Genomic DNA, 20803 nt, shown 5'->3' with positions numbered 1-20803 from the left:
AATAACAGATGTTACTCTGCATTCAGCCAAGAGTGCTGTAGCTGTGAATGAGGAAATATGCTATGTGGTTTCTGTGCTTCCCAAAGTAACAGATTATCTGTTTTGGTGGTATAACAATCTTTCTAGTGATACAGTCCCAGTCAAAGGCCAGTCACACCATTGCTTTGTTTTTCAAGAGGAGGGTTTGTATGAAATTTCAGTGCAGGTCCATAACAAAGTCAGCAATGGAAGAGCAAAAGCAACCATTTCAGTTCAAAGGCCTCTATCTAATCTATCCATAAAATATGAATGTAACCATGATGCAATGACTGTGAATCAGTCCTATTACTTTTGGGCTGAGCTTCCTTGTAAAATAGCTTCTTTTCAGTGGGACTTTGGTGATGGCTTCAAAAAGGAAGGTCAGAATCAGTCACACGTTTTCTGTTTTCCTGGGCGGTTTCGTGTAACGGCCACCGCATCTAATGTGATAAGTTCAGATTCTGTGTCCATAGAGATTGAGGTGCAGGCACCACTGTCATACTTAATGGTTAATACCAGTCAGCCATTTGTGGAGGCTGGAAAAAAGATACTGATAACAGCTCAGACTGATGTTAATGAAAATGTTGTGTTTTATTGGACTGTGAATCCTTCATCACCTCCAAAGCCTGGGACATCCACATTCATGCATGTGTTTCCTAAAGCAGGGGTGTTTCAGATTAAAGTCACAGCACAAAATCTTGTCAGTCGAGTAGAATCCATAACACACATTGAGGTTGTTGAGAGAATACATGGGGTTCGAATTCCATCTCAAGCGCTACAGTCTGGAAGATATTTCCTGACAAATCAGACCGTACTCTTGACGGCATCAGTGGCACGTGGTTCTAACTTGACCTATGAGTGGACTGCAAACCAAAGAATGGCAAGTAATAGCAAACAATTTCCACTTTTTACAAACAGCCCTGGTGATATACATGTCAAGCTGGTAGTATCCAATGTTCTTGGATCAGTAGATACCGACCTTTCACTGAGAGCAGTAGAGCTTGTGTCTGGTCTGAGTATTTCATCACCAATGAATGCTGTAGCCAAAGGAAAGCCAGTGAGGATATCTGTGAGCGTGTCATCTGGAACAGACCTTCGGTACTCATGGTTCCTGGATTCTGAGCATAGTCTTGTAATATCAGATGTGCCTTTTGTTCTGCATGTTTTTAAAGTTATCGGCATGGTCAAGATCAGAGTGTCAGTCTCAAATGTGTTTGGGTCTGATGATGCAATCAAGCTACTAATAATTCAGGAGAACATCTCTAAAGTGGACTTTCAGATAAATGGACAATTCAGACCATTTTTTGTAACATCAAATAGCCTCTTGTTGCTCCATGGCTCTGCAGGAACAGGAAATGTCCTTCATTGGGAATGGGTTTTAATGTTTCACAACAACACTGTTATGGTTCTTGCAGACAATCAAACTGTTAGCTATTCTTTTGCGGATGTTGCAGATCACCGTGTCTCACTTAATGCCTCAAATGACATTAGCTGGCAAACTGTTTCATATACAGTTACAGTTCAGGACGCCATCCAGGGAGTTTTACTTATGGCTAGCAGCAATGTAATATGCGAGGACGATCCGGTTACTTTCACACCATCTGTCTCCCAAGGAAGTGAAGTTTCCTTTTCTTTGGAGTTTGTTAATGCAAGTTATTCCGTAGCAATTTGGCTGAATTTTACCACCTCTTCTCTTTCAATCGGAAACCACCTTGTAAGAGCAACAGCAACAAATCATGTCAGTTACCAAACTGCAACAGTGATTGTCAGAGTTGTGGAAAGAATTAAAGGTCTGCATTTGATCGGATGTTGCTCTGCTGTCTTAGAGGCATCCAAAAACATCAGTTTTCAAGCGTCCAGTGGCTCACAAGCCAATTACCACTGGACTTTTCTATTAAATGGAGTCCAGTCCTCTCGAGAAATCGGGCAAAATGTTCACTTCACACCTTTCACTAATGGATCCCTGTCTGTTACAGTGGAAGCTGATAATGGCTTCTGCTCACAGTCCCTGACCAGTATAGCAACAATACAGAAGTATGTGAAGAAAGTGAAGCTTTTTACCTCCCATGATGGAACTTTTATTGATTATCCGATCACATTTGTAGCCATCACAGATGGAGGCAGCAACCTTAAATTCCTTTGGGATTTTGGTGATGCCAGTGAAGGAGCCCTGGTTACAGAATCCAATAGACAAGTCCACAAATACAATGTTACTGGTGTGTTTGTTGTGAAATTAACAGCTTACAACAACATAAGTGAGGTCTCCACTCAAATTACAATTAAAGTACAAAAGCTGGAGTGTACCCAGCCACACGTCTACATTGTAAAAGATCAATATAAAATATTAAAATGCAGACCAAGTTTCTTTGAAGCAAGAGTGGACTTCAACAGTTGTGTTACACACAAAGCATATTATTTCTGGGAGATCCACAGGGGCCAAGATTGCTCAGGAATGGACAAGGTGTCCTTAAATGATTCAGTGCATGTCACAACACCGCTTCTTTCTCTGCCAAAGCACTCTCTGAAAGTGGGAAACTACTGTCTGACATTTACTGCTAAACTTCGAGGAACTCCTCTACAGCAGAACAGGACCGTACCGCTTACCGTGGTCCACAGTGAGTTGGTGCCTGTGATTAAAGGTGGTTCTCACAGGTTCTGGTCAAGTCAGTATGACCTGATTTTGGATGCAACTGAGTCTTTTGATCCAGATTCAGAGGAGAATGATATCGAGTTGTTTCAGTTCCAGTGGGGTTACACTATAGAGGTACAGTACATCACAAATGCAGTAAATACTTGATTCGCTAACATAAACATTCAATTGATGGTGTATTCTGTGCTTCCAGAACACAACAGCAATGTCTTCAGCTGTTTCCAGCCTTAATCAACATATTCCAGGAAATGGAAGTATACTGCTTCTTCCTAGAAGTGCACTGCTGCCAGACAGAATGTACCACTTTACTCTCACCCTTTACAAAAGTGGACGACAACCTGTCTCTATATCACAGTTGGTGAGTGTTAACTTATTTTACTTCACTTTGCTTTCAGCATTTCACTATGAACATATTTGTCATTAATATTAACGTCAGCATTTCCTCACACTCATTACGTGCTAAACCTGTATGACTTTCTTTCTTCTCTGGAACATAAGAAAGATATTTTGAAAATTGAAAAAAAATAAAGTCAATGGTGTTTGTTATTTTGGTCCCCACTGACTTTCATTGGACAGAAGCACTTGAAACATTCTTGAAAATATCCAAATGTCTCATTCAGATTTGCACTCTCCACAATTTCTAACCATAGAATAAAGAAAATGTACAGATAAAAATGCTTTGTAATGTTACAGTTTATTCCAGCTCACATTTTACTGAAAATTATGTTCACGGAAATTCTGTTAAAGGGATAGTTCATCCAAAAATTAAAATAATTTAGTCTCTTGTCATTCAGAATGCATAAGATATTTATGCATTATGCATTAGGATAGAGGTTTTTGGTAATTAAAAAAAAAAGTAGAAACCCTTCAATGTCTCCATGTTTCAAAAGAAAATGTCTTTAACTCTGTTTTTATTCTTGCAGGTTACAGTGTACAATACCACGTTGCTACCTGTGACTGTTAAGTGCGTCTCCTGTAATTCCCTGCTGTCTTTCCATGTGAGGCACAGCCATTACATTGCATTGGCTGGTCATTGTTCTTCATGTCAAGACACTGTACAGGTATTCAATTCACAATGTACCTTAAAATAACTTCATACGCCTTCAGTCTCTATCTCTCTTTCTCTCTCTCACACACATACCTTAATAATGTTTTAAAACACTTCAACTACAGTACAGGTGGACTGCAGAGAATCTGAAAGGTGAAGTTCTAACACTGAATGAGGTCACTACCTTGACAGGAAGTCTCTGGAGAGAAATAGTCATTAAACCAGGGGTGCTAATGGAGGGCCAAGAATACACCTTTACTCTCAACGTGTCTGAACCAGCCTCTGGGCTTTGGGGGTCGGCAAGCATCACCTTAGTCCCCAACCATCCTCTCTATAGGGGTATTTGCACTCTGTCACCCGACGACTCACTTCATTTCCTAGAAACCATGGTCTCTTACAGTTGCTCAGGTAGTGTCATTTCTCTTTTCCTCTTATTTCTCACCCAAGTAATGGCTCTGCGGATTGATGCATTCTTTGCTATTTTTTTCTCAATGGCAGAGTGGATGGATGATGACAGTGACTCAGCTCAGCTGATATTTTCACTGCAGGTGGCACAGTGTGAACATTTTGGACCATTATGTCCCTTGATTACCCTTTACAGGGGCACTCAGAGCACGTTCAGCTCCCTGGTGCCACTGGGTAGACTGAGCACAGAGGAAAACGTATCTGTTATTTACGTGCTGGTGCTGGTCGAGGACAGTATGGGGGCATCAGTCATCGCAGCAAGAAAGTTAGTCAGTCAGCTGCTTGGCAGTTGTATATAGTCAGATCAAATTTGACCAAAAATCACAGCTCCAAAATTACAATTGATATTTTCTGCAGGAACCTGACAGTGCTGCTGAGTGACCAATGTACAACAGAGTGGTTGAGGAATAAGAGCCAGTCAGAGTTATGGGCCTTGCGCCAACAAGGCAACCCTCAGGACATTACTCAATATTCTGTTGCCCTGAGCAGCCAACTTAATCAGGTAACTGAGATAGCCCTGACAAACCAGTTGTCTGAATGTTTATTAATAGGTGTACTCAGAATCATCCTAATTAAAAAGAGTAGTATACTGGATGGATAAAATAGATAATAATAATAATAATAATAATAATAATAATAATAAAAACATACACACTCACATAAAATGTTCATAATGGTGAACTGAATTAATAACTTCAATGAGAATGCTTTTAAATTCCAAAAGTGTGATTTGTATTTGTGGTAGCAAACCAGATGCCAACATTTTAGGAAGTAGAATTATAATAAACTAAAATTCAAATAAACTCATAGAATCATAGTAGGTGTAATTTTAAATTAAGAAATTTTAAAGACAGGCAGGCAGATACATCTGTTTGAAATGTCACTTCTGTTGACGTGTTGTTATTCGTGTATTTAGATAAGATATGTATATGGAAAATAATGCTGGAAGAACACTTTATTTTCCCAGAATGCCATTAACTGTTGAACTTCTCTGAAATGTAATTGTAATGTAAAATTGCACCTCCCATTTTAATTCAAATTCCAACTCATTAACTAAAAGGGGGCCAAGTTCTTAAAAGGATTCACCCAAAAATGAAAAATCTGTCATTCTTTACTCACCCTGATGTCATCCAAAACTGCATGACTTTCTTCTGTGAAACCTAAAAGAATATATTTTGAGAAATGTCTCAAGTGTTTTTTTCGCCTCTGTACAGTGGAAGTCACTGGGGTCAATGTTGTTTGGTTCCCAATATTCCTCAAAATATCTTGTTTTGTGTTCCACAGAAGAAAGAAAGTCATACAGGTTTGTAATGCATGAGGGTGAGTAAATGATGACTGAATTTTGGGCAAACTGTCCCTTTAAATTCTGAATTTAAAGGGATAGGTAATCAGCCATTGACAATATTTGCTTTTTGTGTAGTTGCATCCACACCACGAGGTGTCAGTCCAATACATCTGTCATAAAATACATGATACTTGAGTTTATGTGATTCTCCACCTATTTTGTTAGAAAATTTGTTTCTCAATCAAAATCAACCACTTCCACAGCTAGCATCCATAAATGCTGAAGAGTTGGAGGACAGGATTCAGATACGTGGAAATGTCATTCAGGCTCTAGCGTCTCTGCCGGTCTCCTCCTTGCAGGATGCGGCTCTGATCAGCTCAGCTTTGGCCCAGTCTACAGTAAGGCTTTTAACTATTAAAGCTTATGGACAATATAGCATTAATCAACATTAAACATAGCCTGACACAAAGTATGTCAGCATTTTAGAGATCCAGTATAATGTGATACGAGAAGCTGAGGCCTGTCACTGAATACAGATTGCCTGCTGTGCATAATGAGGAGTGCTACCTAAGATCAAATTATTGTCACATGTGATGTTGCGAATGCAAATGCTTAACTGTAAAATGTACTTTCCTGTCTGCAGGTGGTTCCCTCTGAAGTGCAGTGCAACGGCTGCTGTGCAAAGGTGCTGAAGGTCACAGAGAAGATGATCAAAGTGATAAGAGAACAAACAGGACAGGGTGACATCAACCCCACAGACACCGGCAGGAACATTCTGGCTGTTTTAAGTAACTACGTTCAGCAGAATTCATATTCAGTATGATAACAGAGGTTCACTCTGAAGTTGAAAATGAACCGTGGCTTAACCATCCTTCCATTTTCACTGCAGGCAGCACACTGACTGCTGATCAGAGGCAGAGGAACAATTCAGTCCTCAAGCATGTGGATACATCAGAGACAGCTGTATCAGCACTGGGCCAGATTTTAGAGCTCATGCGTTCATTAATGCTGTCACGGATGAGTGGAGAAGAAGCTCTCTCTCTCGTTGTTCCTAAGATCACTGCGGTGGGTGTACGGGGTGACCCTACTAAAGACCTCCTGTGCACAAATCCCCTTAGCCACTGCCAGTTTCACATCCCATCAGCACTGAGCTCTCAACTAAAGGAGGAAAAACAAGAGGTCCTGCAGATCCTTCTGCAAATGGAGGGTGAAGAAAACCCATTTATTCCAGCTGCAGAACCTGCTATATCAACCACACTTGCAGCCATGGAGTTTGCTACACCACAGGGGCAGCCCATTTCAATCACCAACCTGACACTAGACACTGCGATACAATTTACTTTACACAAAAAAGTACAAGAGATGGAAGATGAGAGGTTACTATGGAAAACATTTACTCTGCCACCCAAGGGAAATGTAAATTTTACAGTCAAAGCAACGGACCTCAGAGATCCTCAGACTGGCCTCTATGTTGCCTTAAACTTCAGTCTCATTCCAGGTAATATACACTAGCCAGTGCATCTTTAGTTTTCAGTATATAATATAATATAATATAATATAATATAATATAATATAATTATATTATATTATATTATATTATATTATATTATATTATATTATATTATATTATATTATATTATATTATAACATGTAGCAGTGTTCATTATATTTTATTATTTTATATTACCATTTCAAAGTATATTTTTTTAAACTTCTATTTAGCAAAGATGCATTAAAATCATCAAAAGTAACACTAAAGACATTTATAATATTACAAAAGATAAACCTGTGTTATGTATTGTGGAGCAGGAGCTGGTGAGGAAGCCTCTGGACTAGTATGGATCGCTGTAGATGACCAACTAGTTCATCCACTGTCTGAACACACTCATTCTGAGGAACTCAGTCTCTCTCTTTCAGCTGGGACTCCATCACTGGAGCACACCATCTTCCTTACACCGATGTAAGTTCTTCCTGTTCTTTCCTTAATTAATTTCATTGAAAATAGTGATGATCAATATTGCGTTAGTTTAAACAAAACTAACTGTTTCACTGTGTCTGTAAACTGCAGCCTGAATGGCTCTGCCAAAGATCTGTTTGTGAAGCTGAATGGTAGCGTCAGCGGTGTGGACGTGTCCGTCTCAGTGTGTGTGTTCAGCATGCTGTGCCGGTTCTTCAGTGTTGACGAGAGGCGCTGGAGAAGTGATGGCTTGAGTCCTCTGAGTGGCAGCAGCCCCCATACTGCCCACTGCCTCACACATCACCTCACTATGTTTGGAGCCAGCCTCTTCATCCATCCTGAAGCACTTCTACTGCTGCCACCTGTATGCCATTTTGTTTAAAGATATAACATAATTTCACCATTAAAGGGAATATACACTACTATTTAAAAGTTCAAAAGAAATTAATATTTTTATTCAGCAAGGATGCATGAAATTGATCGAAAGTGACAAGACTTTTAGATTGTTACAAAAAGTTTCCATTTCATATAAATTAAGTTCTTTTCACTTTTTATTAATACAATGATTAATTAAATAATTGTAATTAATAAAATATTAATTACAATGATTTCTGAAGGATCATAATTTATCATCATAAATTACATTTTATTATCTATTAAAATAGGAAACATTTGTTTTTTTATTGTAATATTTCATATTTTTTATATTTAGTTTTGATCTAATAAATACAGCTGTGGTGAGTGACTTCTTTAAACAACATTTAAAAAATCTTATTAACCCTAAACCTTTTAACGGTAGTGTGTATTACATTATTTAATTTATATAATGAAATGATTGTAATGGTCAGTGGGTGTCAGTGTTGAAAAATTTTATTTTAAATTATAATAATAATCACCTCACTATGTTTGGAGCCAGCCTCTTCATCCATCCTGAAGCACTTCTACTGCTGCCACCTGTATGCCATTTTGTTTAAAGATATAACATAATTTCACCATTAAAGGGAATATACACTACTATTTAAAAGTTCAAAAGAAATTAATATTTTTATTCAGCAAGGATGCATGAAATTGATCGAAAGTGACAAGACTTTTAGATTGTTACAAAAAGTTTCCATTTCATATAAATTAAGTTCTTTTCACTTTTTATTAATACAATGATTAATTAAATAATTGTAATTAATAAAATATTAATTACAATGATTTCTGAAGGATCATAATTTATCATCATAAATTACATTTTATTATCTATTAAAATAGGAAACATTTGTTTTTTTATTGTAATATTTCATATTTTTTATATTTAGTTTTGATCTAATAAATACAGCTGTGGTGAGTGACTTCTTTAAACAACATTTAAAAAATCTTATTAACCCTAAACCTTTTAACGGTAGTGTGTATTACATTATTTAATTTTTTATTTAATTTATATAATGAAATGATTGTAATGGTCAGTGGGTGTCAGTGCTGAAAAATTTTATTTTAAATTATAATAATATTTCACAATATTACTGTTTTTACTGTAATTTTGATCATACAAATGCAACCTGGTGAATATATAAGACTTCTTTCAAAAACAATAAAAAAAATTTAAAAAAAACTTACAGACCCCAAATGTTTTAACAATACTGCATTTAAACATGACAAACCTGACAAATCAGTGATGAACATTATTTGTGTCACCAGTCAGAGGAGCCAGTGAGGAATGTGGTGGTGGGAATAGTTTGTGGAGTCTTGCTGTTAATTTATCTGCTGGTTGGTCTTATCGCTCACAAACTGGATCACCTGGAAAGTCTACGTCTTAGCTGGGTTCCTCTGTGTGGTCAGAAAGGTCACTACAAGTACAGGGTTCTTGTCAAAACAGGCTGGAAAAAAGGGTCTGGTGAGTAGAACCTTTAATTTACATGCTAAAAATATTCATCGACCTCATAAAACTCAACAAACATTTGAATTCATCAGGTACCACTGCACATGTTGGCATTAGCCTGTATGGCCTGAATAAAAGTGGCTCACGTCACCTTCAAAGAGAAGGAGCTTTCCAGAGGAATAGCGTGGATGACTTCCAAGTTGAAACAGATGCCAATCTCGGAGAGATCTGGAAAATACGCATCTGGCATGACAACACAGGTCAGTGGCTGTGAATAGCTTCCTTCTTTCTTTCTAAAATAACAAATACTCACAAACAATGCTCTATTTTCCAGGCCTAGACCCATCCTGGTACCTAAAACATGTGATAGTCTGGGACATACAGACAGACAACATGTTCTTCTTCTTGGTAGAAGACTGGTTATCTGTGGAGAATGAGAAGAACTCTGGAAGGGTGGAGAAAGTTATTTTAGCGTCTTGTAAGTATACACATGCAGTACAGCGTAAATCATATTTGCTTTTCATAACCTTGTGATCCTTGTAGGTCCTCAGGAGCTGCAGCAGTTTAAGAGGATCCTACATTCCCAGTTACTGTTTGGCCTTCAAGAGCACCATCTCTGGATTTCATTATGGGAACGGCCGGCCCACAGCCGCTTTAGCCGAGCCCAGAGGGTCACCTGCTGTGCCCTCTTATTACATCTCTATCTGGCAGCTGGGGCAGTTTGGTATGGAGCAGTGGGCAGAAAGGGCAGCAGGTAATAGACTTGACCTTCAAAAGGCATGGATAACAGATTGAGCTTGCATAGCTTACAGTGTAGGTGCAGGTAATTACATCTTGTAAAACAAAGCTATTTCTGTTTTTCTCTGAGCTACAGAAGTCTTCGCTATTGATTAATGGCACAGGAGAATAATATTCATCACTAAACAAATTAATGAATTTCCTCTCATTCCTCTCAAAACAAATGGGTTTCACATTCTTCACATTTGTTACTGTTCCGACTGCAGCGGCCCGGTCTCTACCCAGATGGTGATGAATGCAGAAAACATTCTGGTTGGAATAACAGTTGCAGCTTTGATGTTCCCTCTCCAAACCATTCTCAGATTTCTCTTCCAAAACACCAAAAGCAAGGTATATACTGTACGTCAGTCTACATAATCCCTTCTGAAACCATACTGTAGATATTATATTTTAAGTTAAACTACCATTCAAAAGTTTGGGGTTGGTAAGATTTTTTTAATGATTTTGAAAAGCGTCTGTTTGCTCACCAAGGCTGCATTTATTTTGATCAAAAATAAAATAAACAGTAATATTGTGAAACTTTTTTCTATTTTAATCTATTTTAATATGTAATTTTATTTCTGTGATGGCAAAGCTGCATTTTCAGCAGCCATTACTCCAGTCTTCAGTGTCACACAATCCTTCAGAAATCATTGTAATATGCTGATTTGGTGCTCAAGAAACACTTCCTATTACTGTCACAGATGAAAACAGTGCTGCTTAATATTTTTGTGGAAATCATGATATTATTTGAAATAGAGATCTTTTGCGACATTATAAATGTCTTTGCTGTCACTTTTGATTAATTCAATATGCTTAATAAAAGTGTTAATTTCTTAGTCTTAATGACCCCAAACTTTTGAGTGGTAGAGTGCATTCATGAAAAACCCACACTCATAGTGCAATGCTGATGGATTGTGTTGAAGGTGACATTGGCGGTATCTCTGCCTCCCTCTCCTGTGTCTCATACTGTGGAGATGGATGTTTTCCTCAGTCACCCAGATCTCTCCTGTTCATCTTTTCTGTCACTGCCGACAGGCCCTGACTCTTCCATCTATGATGGACCATCTCCTTTCACTGTGAGAGAAAGTCCATTCCCATGTTTAATTAATTGGTTTTATAGAGAGTCATCAAGCATAATTTCCTAAATGAATACATTACTGCATATTCTCTCTGCATCTTTTTTCCCCCCTCAAAGAATTCCCTGCAGAAACTAGATTCAGAGTTCTGGAATACTCCAGATCCTGGGAATGACCGGTACCAAGTCTATTCTACGTGAAATTGCAGTACTACATCCCTTTAAACGGTTTATGTAAATATACAGTGTTATTTTACAAATTTTACAGAATGGATCAGTGGCCATCATGTGACAGTATCTTTGGCCTGTCTGAGCTGACAGGAACCAGTCACCTTCTGAAGAGAAAAAAAGCCATTCTACAACTACATTTGTCAACTCCGACCTCTGACCACAACACCTTAGAGCCAATCAAGTCTTCAGGTTTGAAGAAACACAATCACTCTCTGGAATGAAAGATTCTGTCATTATTTACTCACCCTCACGTTGTTCCAAACCTGTATGAATTTCTGTGGAACACAAAATATTTTTTGTGCTCTTTTCCATATAATAAAAGTGAATAAGAACGGGGGCTGTCAAAATCCAAAAGGGCAAAAGTGCACCCTAAAAATCATCTATACAACTTGTTCACTATATTTTATGTTTTCAGAAAAAAAAAATCATACAGATTTGGAACAACATGAGGGTGAGCAATCGATTACAGAATTGTTTCGTTTTTAGGTGAATTATTTCTTATATGGAACCATTTGCTCTTTTTTAGAGGAAGATCTTAGCACTATAACTGCAGACTTGGATCCCTCAAACACACTTTCCTTGGAGCCAGAAGCATCTGACAGTGGCCATTTCACACCCAACGACACCATCCTGTCTGACATGTGAGTTCTGTACTGAACGTTTCACAGTTTAACCAGGATACGTGATCACATACATTTCTTTTTCAGCCAGGACAGCTTGTGTAGTGAGTGGTCTGATCTGAGTGTGGATACGCCTACATCTGAACCTGGCTTTCACAAGTCCTCCTCCTCACTCTCAGTGCTCAGTGATGCCAGCACATTTCTCCCTAGTCTCCCACCCGACTCTATAAGCACCATCTCCAACACACGCATTGGTGAGCGCACACAGGGAGAGAATTGATCTTTTCAATTGAGATATTGAAAGGTGGTAAGACACATGCTACAACACGTTGTGCAAATTAGACTTGTGACCATGAGTGAACATGTGGTCATTTCCTGATCACAATACCAAAAGTTTGGGGTCAGTAAGATATATTTTTGTTAATGTTTATGAAAGTTGCTTATGCTCACCAATGCTGCACTTATTTGATAAAAATACAGTAAAAACAGCAATATTGTAAATTATTACAACTTAAAATAACTGTTTTCTATCTTAAAGTATTTTCAAATGTAATTTATTTTTGTAATGGCTGAATTTTCAGCAGCCATAACTCCAGTCTTCAGTGTCACATGATCCTTCAGAAATCATTTTAATATGCCGATTTCATGCTCAAGAAACATTTATTCTTATTATATTTTGGTATACATTTATATTTATATTTATATTTATAATGGTATATATTTTCTTTGAAAAATAGAAAGTTCAAAAGAACAGGAATTTTTTTTATTTTTTTTATTTATTTAATTTAATTTTAAAAAATTGTCTTTACTGTCACATTTGGCCAATTTAGTATTAGACCAAGTATTCATATTAATAAAAAAAATTACTTACCACAACATTTGAGTTTGAACAGTAGTGTATACATATTGAGAGAGAGAGAGAGAAAAACTAAATATCACAAAATATATAATCAAAATGTATGTGTATCATTTTAATTGTTTTGTCTGTGTGTGAACCTCTGTATGGGCTGTTCTTCAGGTGCTGAATTTTCAGCAGCCATAACTCCAGTCTTCAGTGTCACATGATCCTTCAGAAATCATTTTAATATGCCGATTTCATGCTCAAGAAACATTTATTCTTATTATATTTTGGTATACATTTATATTTATATTTATATTTATAATGGTATATATTTTCTTTGAAAAATAGAAAGTTCAAAAGAACAGGAATTTTTTTTATTTTTTTTATTTATTTAATTTAATTTTAAAAAATTGTCTTTACTGTCACATTTGGCCAATTTAGTATTAGACCAAGTATTCATATTAATAAAAAAAATTACTTACCACAACATTTGAGTTTGAACAGTAGTGTATACATATTGAGAGAGAGAGAGAGAAAAACTAAATATCACAAAATATATAATCAAAATGTATGTGTATCATTTTAATTGTTTTGTCTGTGTGTGAACCTCTGTATGGGCTGTTCTTCAGGTGTTGTTCGTGGTGTACCTGGCTTGTTTCTTCCATCATGGGTTCTGCGTATGGTTTATCTGCTGGTGGCTGTTTTGCTGGGAACAAGCCTGGCTCTGGTGGGACTATATGGGAGCAGGTTTTCCAGCTCTGTGGTTCTCATGTGGCTGGTGTCTGCCCTGTCAGCCTTCCTCACTTCTGCCTTGCTGTTGGAACCATTTGCAGTGAGTTATAAACGTATTTTGCACTGTTTCTTAGATTAAAATAAATTGAAAAATGTAGATGTTTATGTTCTGATATTTTTCTGCAGGTATGTATTCAGGCACTATATCTGGCTGCTGTGGTGAAACCAGTGGACCCAGAGGTGGAGGACCGTTTGGCTCAGGAGACAGAAGTCAGAAGGACAGAAGAGGATCTGGGGGATAAGGTGCATCCTCTTTGTGGATACGGCCTGCTGCAGGCTAAAGAGGAAGCACGGAAGCTGAGAACACTTAGAGCCTTAATGAGGGTGAGCTCAGACCCACAGATGAATCCATTCAGCACTCATTTAGTCCTCAGAGACCTATAACAGCTGGATTTCTCCTGCATTCTGACTCTAATGCATATTAATATTAATTTTAATGGTCTTTTGTTTCATGTTTTACGCTGATAATCAGAGCTGCTTAGTCTATATGCTCTTCCTGTTGGTGGTTCTGATGGTGAACTACCAGGAATATGTTCATGAGGCTAACAGCAGACGGCTTCACTCGGCTATTAAACACACACTGATCACGACTTTACCAGGTCAGCCCAGTCTCACTGCATTATCAGGGTAAGTCAGACTCTTTATATTCACTTCCCCCAGTAACCCTCATGTTCTGCTGAAACTGACTCTGAGGTCCTAGAGACCCCTGAGATTTGTGTAAAAATAATTAGGTTGGTGTCTCTTTTAAATATGTTCCTCCGACCTAATCAAAACTTTAAATGCAATTCAGAAATCTGACTTTAGTTTAGTAATGCTGCTTAATTTTGAAGTCTGAGAGACCATATAAACGGCTTGAAAATTGGTTAGAAAGTTTATTATAATAACAACAAAAGTACAAGATAACTAAAAAACAAAAGACTGTAAGAAGAGCATGTTGGTGAAACATGCATGACAAAACCAGACAATGAACACAGGAAACACGAGGGCTTATATACACAGGGGTTAACTAGACTAACTGAACACATCCAGCAACCATCAGGCTAAGGGAAATTAGGAAACTGGAACAGGAACCAAGCAAAACTACAAAATAAGAGTCTGCATTACAAAACAAGGGCACAAAGAATGGAAGAATATATATTCTAAAAATGGATAAAACTAACAAAATGAATTGCAACTTGTCATGAATCAGTGAAAGTAATTTTACGTCAACCTTTTTTTTTCTCATAGATGGATGGATGCAGAACAGTGGGTAGATGAGAGATTAATATCACACCTGTTTGAAAACCCTTCTCTTTCTTTAACTGGCCCTGCAAGACTGCAGAAAGTTCATTTTCAAGACTGTAAGGACTTACGTTGTTAGGTCAAATTTAGCTTTTTGAGAATTTGCTAAAAATATATATAAATATAGAATTTGATTCTTCCCTCCTCAAAGTCTGCAGTCAAGACATCAGAGATAAGTTCCAATCTGGTCGACTTCCTTTGATGCTGACTGCTAATGTTTCATCACATGCCAACCCTGCACACCAGCGCTCCTCAACACACAGCAAGAACACTGCAGCACTTTCAACATGGTGAGAGATAACAGGACACTAAGAGAAAGACTTTTAGTGTGTGAATAAGTTGTCATGCAGCCTGAAAAGCTCAGAATATAACAACGTTTTCCTTAGTGCATTTTTCTTCTGGCATATAATCACAATGTCCTCTCTCAAGGCCGAGGACTGAGAGTGCATCATGTGCATTCAGTCAGACAGAGGAAGTAGTGCTTGGGAACAACAGTGAATTCACACGTCGGATCCTGTCGGGCTTACAGACAACAAAGTGGATGACAACAGGGTATGATGTCACGCCATTATACACAAAATAGCACTACAGAATAAAACCTTGTTCTCTAAATGTCCAGACTTGTACTTAGGACCTTTCTGCATGCATGCTGTAAGTATGGAAGTTATATAGAGTTATTAGTACCAGAGACCCAGCATGCTCATCAGCTCAATGATTTTTGATTCTTATGTTTTCTGTGACAGGACAAAGGCAGTATTGATTGAGTTCACTCACTATCATAAACAGACAGGCGTCTTAGCACCGGTCTCTATTCTCCTGGATCAAACACAGACAGGCAGAATCCTTTCTTTCATTTCCATCCAGCCTTTACACGTCTCTCCATTATCTGGTCCAGACTTACACGTCACATTGACGGTACTGACTCTCCTAGTTCAGATTCAGTTTGAACAGAATCTTAAAAAGTTGGATCTGTGGTCTTCTTGTGGACTTCTACAGTACTGCGACTGTATTAACAGCTGTCTTCTTACTAGGTTCTGCTACTGCTGTTTGCCCTGTGCTTTGTGAGTGCTGAAGTATGGGCCTTGATCAGAAAGCCAAGTCAATACCTGAGGCAAGCCTGGCGCTGGTTTCAGCCATTGTTAGCTCTTCTGACGCTAGCAGCAGCTGTTCTTCGTCTGTATTTCCTCTACACGACTGCAGCCTTCATCTCCAGACATTGCTCCAGGCCCTCCTGCTTTGCTGACTTCCATAGTGCTGCCACACTGGCCAGAAAGTCCAATCAGCTCTCAGCAATTTTATTAACCCTCTTGGTTCTAAAGGTATTAGCCCTTAAGCAAAGGATTTTTTAAACTAAATTTGCATTCCTAAATGAAATGCCAGTACATGCTGCAAAAATAGCATAAAAAATATGTTAAAGTGAATTGGCATGATCTGTTTTCTAAATGGATGGTAGTGATCTTAAATGCATGTTATTGATTTATTATTTCCTATGTTTCTTTTTTTATGTAATTTTATTCAAAATTAAATAACTGGATCTTTTGATGAAACGACATACTTCTCTCTGGTGAAACCTCACCCCTTTTTTAAATTTGACCTCAAGCTCACATTCAGACCTGCCTCCATTCAAATTAACATATAATTCATTGAAGTCCCGGCACTACATTTTTTTTCTTTTTTTTTCAATGATCCATTTTACTCGGATGTACCTCACAATATAGAAGAAGAGATCTGTCACTACTTCCTTTACATTACAACTTTAGCAAAGCTTGTAATCATATAAATACAATACAAAAATGTAAATAACATACTGTAAATATAGAAAGAAAATGGGAAATACATTAACAGCATTATGCATATAACAAAAAAAATGAACTACATCACAATTTGTGACCAATCACAATTTAGCATGCAAATATTATTATGACACTTCACTTCAGCAGCATTAAACTAAGTTCATGGGAGATTTTAAAGCATAAGCTTGCATTTCTTATAAAGTAAAACATTTATAAAGACGATATATATTTTAGGACACCTGTGACTTAAGAAATGATCTACGAAGCAAAAATTGAAAGTCATCTGTAATTTTTGAGTTGAATTAATTGCGGAAATGTTATACTTAAAGTACCTTTCAAGCACTGCAATGAAATGTATTCTGTTGAAGTCAAGCTCTGTTATCAAACAATCTGTTTGTCAGTCAAAGTGTAGCTCAGGACTTGAGAGGTATGTTTTTACAGATGGTGGGGATCCTGCGGTTTGTTAGGCGATGGTTGGTGATAGGACGGGTTATTCGACAAGTATTCCCTCAGATCTGTGGCGTGGTGTTCCTGCTGCTCCTCCTGTTGCTTCTGTTCTCTCACACGGGCATCATGGTAGAATGTTTTGGGGGTTTTTTGGCTCATTTGACATTGCATTGTATTTTTTCTTTAAAGGGGTCATATGATGCTGCTAAAAAGAACATTATTCTAGGCCTGACGAAGCGGATATCGTCCTCTTTTGGAAGACCAAACAACGTAGTTTCGCTTTCACAACAAATCACACAGTGCCTTCACGACATGGCGGCGGCAACAACAATACTACAGCGAGAATAAAAGTTACGCCTTCTTTCTTTGCGTGAACATTTGGGCGGCGTTATGCAAATTGTCCCACATAGTGACGTAGACATGTGGGGGCGTGTTAGAACGAGCTGTTTTAGGTAGGCGTGGCTGACTCTTAACTTTTATAAAGAATATCTCTTTGGATTTGAGACTTTAGTCTTTGCAACTTTACAGATCTTCTTTATGCACCAAGAGCTTGTAACACTCCAAAGAGAAAGGAAAAATTGAAATCGCATCATATGACCCCTTTAAATCTTTTTTTGCTTCTCAAATGCAGCTCAAGTCATTCTCTCCATCTCTTTCAGCTCTTCTCGGGTTCAGTAGAGGGCTTTAGGACCTTAGGGCAGGCCAGTTCCTCTCTGCTGTGTTTGTTAAGGGGCCACATGGGGTTGCGTCGACTTTGTGAGCATCATCCTGTGGTGGGACCTCTCTACTGCCTGTCTGCCGTGGGCATTGGATTTTGGGTACTGGGGCGCCTATGTGCTGCTGTATTGATTCGAACATACCGAATGGTACAGGCAGACATTTACAGACCATCCATGGAGCCGCAGGATTATGAGATGGTACAGTTCCTCATTAAACGCCTCAAGCTATGGATGGGGCTTAGCAAGACCAAAGAGGTAAAAATACCATGTCTGACTATTATATATAATCCCCCCACCCCAATTTTCCTTTTTTTAACTATGAAAGTCAATAAGCATGTTTTATAGAGGGACATTTGTGTTCAAACAAAGTTCAATAGTAGAGAGTGCATCTCTGGGAAAACTGTAACGTCGAGGTGATCTCTGGTCTAGGGTTTGAAACAGTCCATCAAAGAAAATTTTAGGATGACTATGGCACTCTTTCAGATTAAAAAGCCTTTATTATCAGATGGCTACATAAAAAAAAAAATCGACAAACTCTCCAACACATTTCGGACCATGCCTTCCTCAGGGAGAGTAACACAGGACATTTGGGTTCATTGACATTTAGTTTTACATGTATTTATTCAGTCGACACTTTAATCCAAGACTCGTCTAGAGATAATTAGAAAAAATATATATAAATGGATAAATAAATCAAAATTAATTATAAAATTATAAAATATAAATCATATTTATATAAATCATATTTATAAAAAAAATGACATATAAAAAATCTAACTTTTGAATGGGACATGTATGGTACTGCATGTAACAAACAGCCGGATATTTACAATACCATACAAAAGTTTGGGTAAAATAATTTTATTTAGCAAGGATGCATTATATTGATCAAAAGTGACAGTTAAAAATATTAAGCGTTCAAAAACTTTCCAACATTAATAATAATGAGAAATGTGTCTTGAGCACCAAATTAGCATATTATTTAATTCTGAAGGATTATGTGACACTGAATTAATGGCAGTTTTGCAATCATAGGAATAAATTACATTTTAAAATATATTCAAATAGAAAACAGTTATTTTAATATTACGGTTTTATTGTATTTTTTATCAAATAAATGCAGCCTTGGTGAGCACTTCTTACAAAACATTAAAAAAAATCACTGACCCAAAACTTTGGAAGTTTACGGACATCACCTTTAACTCTAATACACAATATAATGCGATGCATATTTCAAAATATGGGTAAAACACCTGTGAAAAATCAATGGAAAACATGGAAGTACAGGACTTTATGGACTTCGCTTGGAGTATATATATATATATATATATATAAATAAACAAACCTATTCATTTTTATTTCCTTTGTAGTTTAGGCACAGAGTCAAGTTTGAGGGAATGGTTCCTCCACCCTCTAGATCCTCCCAGGGCTCTGAAGCCTCCAACTGCTCTGTCCCGCTCAGTCCCATCGGTCCTCGCCAGGTATCATCTGCCTCTTCTTTGGCCTCCAATTCATCTGTCATTTCAGGGTGTTTTGACTTCCACCATTATGTGGACCGCCTGGTGCCCTGTGTTGACAGCCTCATGGCCGGTTTCGACCGCGTCAGCCAGCTGACTGAAGAAGTCTATAACTTTGAGCTCCAACTTCAGCAGATCCAGAGCAGAATTTACCAGAGAAGAAAGTCTCAGCCTCAGCAGGTGACCTTCGAGGGACGTGATCCAACACCAAAGCTGTCACCGCTCCCTCAACATCCATCTACCTCTGTTTTGGAATGTAACCACACTCCAGCTTCTCTTCAAGGTGTCATTAATACCCTTCCACATTGCCGTGCTACACACTCAGAGTCCTCCCTGATGGGGCCTGCTGCTCAGTTAGGTAAGAGAATACTTTCTGCACTGGATGGAAGCATGAACAGCCCAAACCTGAGAAAATGGGGTGTCCCAAGACGCAGGGCCTGGAATTCAGTCACCTGCCATTCTGCTGACACTGCTCAGAGGTTACCTGGATCTCACAGCACTGTGGCCTTGCCAGTGAGACCCCGGAGTGAAGACGGAGACCGAGAGCATGTATGTGACAGCATGCCGATTAAGAGACGGGCATGGCACACTGAATAAGAGTTTCAAATATGGTATTATTATATTAAATATGAATAATAATTTTGCTCTTCATTTTTATTTTTTGACACAGTGAATGCACAGTGTTAGTCACAACCGCATTAGATTTTGTAAATTGTATTTCTACCTCTTGACTGGAGGCTTTCCATTACTTTTTATGTAGAAGTGTTTGTTTCCCTTTGATTTCACTACAATCAGTCTTCTGGGACACGTATCTTGTTGTATGTTGAGGAATCTGTTTTGTTTTTGCCAATAAAATGACACGGCCATGCAAACTGTGGCTTAAACATCAGAATATTTGTGTTTATCATTCAAAACCTTTTAAAAGAGTTAAGGTTAGTATAAATTAGCAAGATTAATCCATGTTGTGACCTGCCGCCATGTTTGAGCAAATTAAGCTCTTTATATTTACGTTATTTGCTTAATATGTAAATTTAAGTTAAACAAACTTGATCTTAAATTAAAGCTTAATTAAACTTTCAATCCTTTTTATAGCAATTCAGTCTGCTAACACTTAAAAGATGTCTAAATATATATACTTTATTATTATTATTATATTATCTAATATCTAAAAATCCTTGAAACGAGACAAAGACATCAGAGGTAGTTTACCCAAAAATGAAAATCTTGTCATCATTTATTCACCTTTATAATATTCTTTCTTCTGCCAAACACAACTGAAGATACTTTGAATAATGGTGGGAATCAAACAGGTTTGGTTACCACTCACTTTCACTGTATGGACAAACCCTCTGAGACATTTCTCAGAATATCTTATTTTATGTTCCACAGAAGAAAGAAAAAGGTTCGGAATACATTTTTG

The 20803-nt window shown here is 37.7% G+C and overlaps 1 protein-coding gene across 1 annotated transcript in view; it reads left to right on the top strand.

The window, feature by feature from the left end:
- The window catches only part of pkd1b (polycystic kidney disease 1b), a 28016-nt gene extending 8036 nt beyond the window's left edge, over window positions 1-19980 (top strand). The window contains exons 6-37 of the mRNA XM_016456918.1: window positions 2024-2234; window positions 2658-2782; window positions 2914-3026; window positions 3847-4124; window positions 4215-4446; window positions 4539-4683; window positions 5730-5864; window positions 6110-6254; window positions 6356-6964; window positions 7276-7426; window positions 7622-7787; window positions 9107-9302; window positions 9380-9547; window positions 9622-9765; window positions 9831-10041; window positions 10292-10415; window positions 10991-11143; window positions 11263-11321; window positions 11411-11562; window positions 11900-12014; window positions 12081-12247; window positions 13464-13666; window positions 13753-13950; window positions 14099-14253; window positions 14854-14966; window positions 15059-15197; window positions 15337-15459; window positions 15651-15822; window positions 15939-16226; window positions 17142-17276; window positions 17807-18121; window positions 19237-19980. Of these exons, the coding sequence (XP_016312404.1) occupies window positions 2024-2234; window positions 2658-2782; window positions 2914-3026; window positions 3847-4124; window positions 4215-4446; window positions 4539-4683; window positions 5730-5864; window positions 6110-6254; window positions 6356-6964; window positions 7276-7426; window positions 7622-7787; window positions 9107-9302; window positions 9380-9547; window positions 9622-9765; window positions 9831-10041; window positions 10292-10415; window positions 10991-11143; window positions 11263-11321; window positions 11411-11562; window positions 11900-12014; window positions 12081-12247; window positions 13464-13666; window positions 13753-13950; window positions 14099-14253; window positions 14854-14966; window positions 15059-15197; window positions 15337-15459; window positions 15651-15822; window positions 15939-16226; window positions 17142-17276; window positions 17807-18121; window positions 19237-19980 (6384 nt within the window). The remainder of the gene's footprint in view (window positions 1-2023; window positions 2235-2657; window positions 2783-2913; window positions 3027-3846; window positions 4125-4214; window positions 4447-4538; window positions 4684-5729; window positions 5865-6109; window positions 6255-6355; window positions 6965-7275; window positions 7427-7621; window positions 7788-9106; window positions 9303-9379; window positions 9548-9621; window positions 9766-9830; window positions 10042-10291; window positions 10416-10990; window positions 11144-11262; window positions 11322-11410; window positions 11563-11899; window positions 12015-12080; window positions 12248-13463; window positions 13667-13752; window positions 13951-14098; window positions 14254-14853; window positions 14967-15058; window positions 15198-15336; window positions 15460-15650; window positions 15823-15938; window positions 16227-17141; window positions 17277-17806; window positions 18122-19236) is intronic.
- The last annotated feature ends 823 nt before the right edge of the window (window positions 19981-20803 follow it).

Source organism: Sinocyclocheilus anshuiensis, unplaced genomic scaffold (genome assembly GCF_001515605.1).
Source record: "Sinocyclocheilus anshuiensis isolate Anshui unplaced genomic scaffold, SAMN03320099.WGS_v1.1 scaffold647, whole genome shotgun sequence".
Classification (NCBI taxonomy): domain Eukaryota; kingdom Metazoa; phylum Chordata; class Actinopteri; order Cypriniformes; family Cyprinidae; genus Sinocyclocheilus; species Sinocyclocheilus anshuiensis.
This window is presented reverse-complemented; position numbering and strand designations above follow the sequence as displayed.